The sequence below is a fragment of the Abramis brama genome (assembly GCF_963993115.1).
Source record: "Abramis brama genome assembly, chromosome: 20".
Classification (NCBI taxonomy): Eukaryota; Metazoa; Chordata; class Actinopteri; order Cypriniformes; family Leuciscidae; genus Abramis; species Abramis brama.
Genome location: NC_139982.1, coordinates 31694069 through 31700958, shown reverse-complemented (window position 1 = coordinate 31700958; position 6890 = coordinate 31694069). Strand labels below are relative to the sequence as shown.

The following is a 6890-nucleotide window of genomic DNA, read 5'->3' as shown; positions in this document are numbered from 1 at the left end:
AGTGTAAGGGGACAGAATATACAGTTTGTACAGTATAAAAAACATTACGTCTATGGAGAGTCCCCACAAAGAGAGTGAGTGAGTGAGTGAGTGAGTGTGTGTGTGTGTGTGTGTTGGGTAGATTTAGCGGTTGGGTTAGTGTGTGTGTGTGTGTGTGTGTGTGTGTTTGTGTGTGTGAGAGAGAGAGAGAGAGAGAGAGAAAGAGTGTGAGTGTGTATGTATGAGTGAGAAATGATAAGACCAAACAGTCATGTGACCTCAAACGTTCATCACTGCACCTCACAGATAGCAGACAATGCAGAAAACACACAAAACTACTCAAGATTAAAGACACGAGACAGACTGCATTCAGCACAGGCTCTGATCAGTGTAATCTCTCAGATTATATATATATATATGAATCTACACAGAGCTGATATTTGCTTTCCCACTAAAGATGAACAGGATTCAGTGTGTTCTGGTGTTTGATGCTGCAGGAAACACGGTTGTGAAGCTCTAACGATCAGATTAATGTGTGTCAAGTGCAGCTCGACTGTCTGAATGTTAACAGAGTTTCATATAGTGAACCTTACGAATAAATAATTGCACTTATTAATCATTTCAATCCACAGCAGGCGGTAGTGGGTGAATCATATTTCACTTCAAAATCAAGAGACATAAAAAAAAAATGGTTTTGCTTTAAGAAAATGACTTATTTTGTATTTGTGACGTTATTTTTAATAGTAATAAAAATTCACAACACAGTGTTTTATCCCGCATAAATTAAAGGAAGAACAACAAATACTACCTTTAATTAAAAAAAAAAATATATATATTATTAATAATAATATATGTTAACTTAAATAAGATATAATACATTAATGAGAAAACCTAGCAAAATGTTGTGAATGTGAAATTTTGCTAACACTGTTACAGTGTGTTTATTGTCAGTTATTCCATGTTCAAATAAATAAATGTGCAAAATGGTCAACATTATTAAAAAAATAAAAAATAATAATAGCTCAAAACACAATGTTGCACAAACCATGTCATCTTTTATTCTCTTTAACCTTGTGCTGTATTATTATTATTATTATTTTTACCCGACGAATCTTTTGCAAAATGCCATGATATTGATTTGAGCTTTTATGGGTTCTGGTGAAACTCTTATCATTTCTTGAGCTCAGAATCGTTCTTGTTCCTCGCTTCGATACGTGTAGAGTTTAATAAAACAAGACTCGCCTCATTATCCGTGTTTGACCTCGACCGGCTGATCTCAGGAGACCCGAGGTCACGAACAGTGTGATGATCTTTGAATAAATAAAATGGTACACTGTATTTTAAACTAATCATAATTCTAACATCTAACCTTACTTCTCCTTTAGGCCTAACATTCTCCACTCTGTGTTCAAGATTCAGAGACGCTGGCTGGACCATATCAAAAATATAACAGTCTAGAATATTCTCATGACATATTGAGTAATCAACTGAACTTAGATTTGCTTCTGCCTAGTAACAGAAGGGTTTGCATATGAAGAACCAATCAAATTGTAGGGAAATGATGTAATGCATCATGTGGTTTTTGCCATGCTCCTGTTCTATAAACCCTGTTGTGTTGTTTTCTCTCTGAGATCCTCCGGCCGTGATTAAAGCACACTCGAGGTATTAGTAGATTAGTAGACGAGACCCAGGTAGACTCAAGTCAAACCAAGTCGCCTTTATTTATACAGCGTTTCTGACACCACAGATTGTTTCAAAGCAGCTTTACAGAGATAACAGGAAAATAATGCAACACAGTTTGTTTCCAGAAGTAAATAGTGTCACAGTCCAGCTTAATGGAGTTCATTGATGGTTCATTTCTCAGATTTGGTTCATTTATATATTAAAGGGTTAGTTCACCCAAAAATTAAAATTATGTCATTAATGACTCTCCCTCATGTCGTTCCAAGCCCATAATACCTTCGTTACTTTGGAACACAGTTTAAGATATTTTAGATTTAGTCCGAGAGCTTTCTGTCCCTCCATTGAAAATGCCCGTGCAAAATCAGTTTTTGTGTGTGTTTTTAGTAATTGTTGGTTTGGTGTGTTTGAGTGCTCATTGTTACAATTACACAGCAAAAGTTCAGTGACATTTTTATTTGTGCATGGTAGAAAGCACACAGTGAACTCTGAGAAAACGCTATATGCTTGAGGAAACAGTTTGTGAATAGGTTACTACAAATGATGGCCGTGAAAGAGACTGTGAACGCATTGAATAGGATATGTTTAGTTGGTGAATAGCATAGGCTACTATTACACAACAGCGATAACGTTAAGCGCACCAGAATGAAATATAATATTCAGAAGTAAACAGCATAGCTGACTTACAGATTCAGTTAACATCCACAAATGAATAAGCGCGTCGCGATTCAGGGAGCAGTGCAAAGTGCCCGTGCAAAATCAGTTTTTGTGAGCTGATCGCCCTCAAAAAAGTTCAGGAGATATTTCTTAGTGATGGCTGATTTCAACAGTTTCAATATGATAGCATTTTGAAAAAAAAGTGTCATGAATTTATTGCATTTTTGGGGGAAAATAATCCGTTTTAATAATAAATCTTTGAAAATCAAAATCTGGATTTGAATTTTTGATGTTATTATAACCTAAAGATGCTATGTGAAAGTTTGAAACAGAAAATAGTGGTTTTCATCTTGCCACTTTCTTGGTAAAGAAAACACATTTTTACTCAAATTAATCAAAATGGATTTATCACGTTCTGGAACCAAGCTATAATATTCAGAAGTAAACAGTGTAGCTGACTGAGTGTTTATGTCAGAATGTTTATTTTTAAACCACAACCTTCTTGGGGCTTCTTTGACCAATACAACCCTCTAATGTCAGAATGTTTATTTTTAAACCACAACCTTCTTGGGGCTTCTTTGACCAATACAACCCTCTAATGTCAGAATGTTTATTTTTAAACCACAACCTTTTAAAAATGATATATTTAACAATATCTTTAGCATTTCTCATCCAAACAACGTCAAACTTGGCACTCCACTTACTCGTGCCCGTAGCGAGACACCTGTCGAGTTTGAAATCCATCGGACTAACGGTTCGAGAGATATGTGGTTAACAGACAGACACACACACACACAGACAGACATACAGACAGACAGACGTTTCTGTAATTTATAGACAGATGTACGGTATACTGTCCATATCCAGAAAGCTAATACAGACATCATCAAAGTAGTCCAAGTGACTAGAAGAAGTTTATAAAGCGACGAGAATACTTTTTGTGCGCAAAAAACACCAAAAATAACGACTTTATTCCACGATTCATTTCCTTCTCTCTGGGCCTCGAGTTTTTTCACGTAGTGTTTTAGCGCAGCGCGTCTGTGTTGTACGTCACACGCATCACACACATGACCAGCGTCGGCCAATAGTGAGCCTACGTGTGACGTACAACCCAGATGAGACATGAGGGTGAGTCATTAATGACATAATTTTCATTTTTGGGTGAACTAACCCTTTAAGCCGCTCTGGATTTTGTAAATCCTACCGTAAATACATAAAACATTTATTTTTGTGAGTGAATGCAGCACAATCACGAACATAAATGGAGAACTTTAAAGGAGATTTTCTCAATGTTTCGATTTTTTTGCACCTTCAGATTTTCAATAGTTGTATCTTGGATACATATTGTCCTATCATAACAAACAATACATCAATGGGAAGATTATTTATCCAGCTTTCAGATGATGTATAAATCTCGATTTAAAAAAATTGACCCATGTGACTGGTTTTGTGGTCCAGGGTCACATATAATGGTGTCAATGCAGCCAGATCAATAATATTGTTGAATATTACATTAAATGTCCCCAGCTAAGCAAAAGCCAATGGTGAAGAAAGTGTCGAGGAACCAAAACTCCATCAGTGACAGTCGCTCAGTTCTCTGTTCAACGAGCGAACAGTGATTATGATTATGATTCACACAGCATTATTGAAAGAAGAAGAAGACCACTGCTAATGAAACCCTTGTCTCCTGTTGTTCCCTGTTCCTGCAGGTTTGTGTCTACAAGTCAAGCTTCAGCGCTGTCTGCCGTTCAAACACAAGGTACGTCTCACCGCTAAAGCTCAGAGTTGTTCAGAGGTCTCCTCGGATGTTTGGATGATCTATTATTAGCCGTGTGGAAATTGGAAAGAATGGGAAGAGTAAACAATCTCCTCATGGCATGTAGGTTTTTAATGAGACGTCACATTGATGAGAGCGAACGCGACGGCTGTTATCGTACTCTCTCCAAGCCTTTCGTGTTTCTGATGTCCTTTTCTTTCTGGTGTCTTTTATTTTATATCACATTTTCTCTCTGGCTTTCTTCCCTTCCAGCTGGAGATTTACATAACCGAGGGAACGCACTCGACCGAGGAGGACAGTGAGTGTTCGTCTTCATCACTGCAGTTTCACACGACCCTCCGGCCCAGATCTTCTCTAGTTCATCAACACAAGCTTGTTAGATGAGCTCTGTACACTCTTCATTAACAAAGCTCACGGCAACTTTTAATACGTTTTTGTTTCTGGAAAAATATATTGTTTATATATTTTGTATTTTAATTATTTAAAATTAAATATGTGATTTTATTTTTTCATTTTTATAATTAAAAAAAGTTGTATTAAATTATCATAATATAATATATATATATATATAAATTATTAAATCAAATTATTTATTAATTTATCAAATTTATAAACAAATTTAAATGTAAATAATATATTGTTTTATGCATATAGACACATACAAAGCAATTTGTGAAAAATTTAATAATTATATACATTATTTTATTTAATAATTTTAATTTCAGTAAAAAAAAAATATATATATATATATATATATGAAATAAAATAATTTATTTAATATGTCAAAGTGTGTGTATATATATGACTTATTTTTTATAAAAATGCATTAATTCATATATAATTTTAATAATATATACAACTTAAATAATTATCACTTTAATTTGAATATTTTAATGATATATATACAATTTAAATAATTATTTCATACATATATTTAATATATATATATATATATATATATATATATATATATATAAACATGACTTGTTTTTTTTTAAATGCATTAATGTCATTTATATATTTTAATAAATAAAATTAATCATTTTAATTTTTATATTTTAATAATATATAACATTTATTAATCAAATATAATGATGGCAAATGAGAAATCCATCAATAAATAAATTAAATAAATAATTATTTAACAGAATCTTTAGCCAAAATTCCAAAAAATGATCATCCATTGATAAAACTGTTTGAGAAAGTGGGAAAGGAACTCTTGGATTATTGTCCAGCTGTGTTTGATCACTGACCCTCGATAATCTCGAATATCGTCTGCTTGTTTGTCCTGAAACGTGCGGCCGTCGTCCAGCGGGAGATTAGATCTGTGTGAGATGATGAGTGTGTAAGAGTTGCTGAATCTCTTAACTGGTTCTCCTGTGTCCTTCTCTCTCAGTTAACAAACAGATCAACGATAAGGAGCGCGTGGCGGCCGCCATGGAGAATCCGAACCTGCGGGAGATCGTGGAGCAGTGCGTTACTGAACCAGACGACTGACACACACACACACACACACACACAGATCATGTCTGATGAAACCAGACAACTAAGCACAGCAGGACTTTTGCCAGACGAGAAGTTGCCTGGAAGAAGGAAGAAGGTCTTTCCCGTTTGTTTGTTTCATTGAAGAACAACGTTCCTCAAGCTGAGAGACAAAACACACACACTTCCTGGGCAAACAATCATGTTGCAATGTTGCATCAACTCATGAAAGAACAGCTTTAAAGGTTAGTTCACCTAAAAACGGACTAACCCTCATGTCCCCAAACATCGGACTTGTGCAACACAGATGATGTTTAACAACGTCTGAGCTTCTGTTTCCGTACAGTCAGAGTGGATTTGACTGTGAACTGCTCAAAAAAGGCACAAAAAACACATTAAATTGATCATTTATGAGCAAAAATATTTATTCAGTGTCAGTGTGCAGAAAACAGCAGCTCAGACGTTCTGCCTGATACCACAGAGGTCCAGTCCGGGGTTTGAGACCACATGAGGGCCAGGAGATTATGATTAAGACACATTTGAACGTTTGGGGAAACAAAAGACTTTAGTTGATGGGGACATTTTGATCCTGCAGATTATGTGTGAGATTAACTCGTTTTTAACGTTTCTTTGTTTTGTTTTTTTGTGATGGACAATGATGAGTTTGTAAATAACTTGATTTTATAAGGGAAAAGTCTATATTTGTAGAACTCGAGATGTTACGAATAAAACCCTTCTCTGTGAAGTGACGCGAGAAGCGTGTGTTTATGCAGATATGGTTCCCAGGCTCATGGAAATATTAATCATGGGGTTTTATATATGTGTTTTATAGGCCTGGAGAAGTCAATTAAGTTAATAAAATCATTTAAAAAAAATAATAATAATTGTATTGTGAATATCATTTTTATTTTCCAATTAGCTGGGAGTGAAATCTCTATAAATTAGTTTTTACAAATTATGTCACAACAGACTGGAAAAACGTATGGAAATACATTAGTCAAAATGTGTGTTATCTGGTTCAATTAATTAATTAAATAATCTTAATTATTTCATTCTAAATACTAATTTATGAAATAATTCATAAATTTGTATTAATATTCAATTGAATTTTTTTTTAACATTTAAATATTAATAATAAATAATTAATTCATACTAAATGTATATTTTGTTTCATGTTTTCTTTGTATTTTTTATATTAAATAACATCTAATTCTTACTAAATAATTTATAAAATGTATATTCAAATAAAAAAGTAAAATTTTCATTTTAAATAATAATCTAAAATAATTCATAGTAAATAATTTATAAATGTATA

At 33.7% G+C, this 6890-nt stretch overlaps 1 protein-coding gene across 1 annotated transcript in view; it reads left to right on the top strand.

The window, feature by feature from the left end:
• ciao2a (cytosolic iron-sulfur assembly component 2A) overlaps positions 1-6320 on the top strand; it is a 7646-nt gene extending 1326 nt beyond the window's left edge. Inside the window, exons 3-5 of the mRNA XM_084095956.1 lie at positions 4026-4075; positions 4346-4391; positions 5490-6320. Of these exons, the coding sequence (XP_083952082.1) occupies positions 4026-4075; positions 4346-4391; positions 5490-5590 (197 nt within the window). The 3' untranslated portion in view covers positions 5591-6320. The remainder of the gene's footprint in view (positions 1-4025; positions 4076-4345; positions 4392-5489) is intronic.
• Positions 6321-6890: the final 570 nt, after the last annotated feature.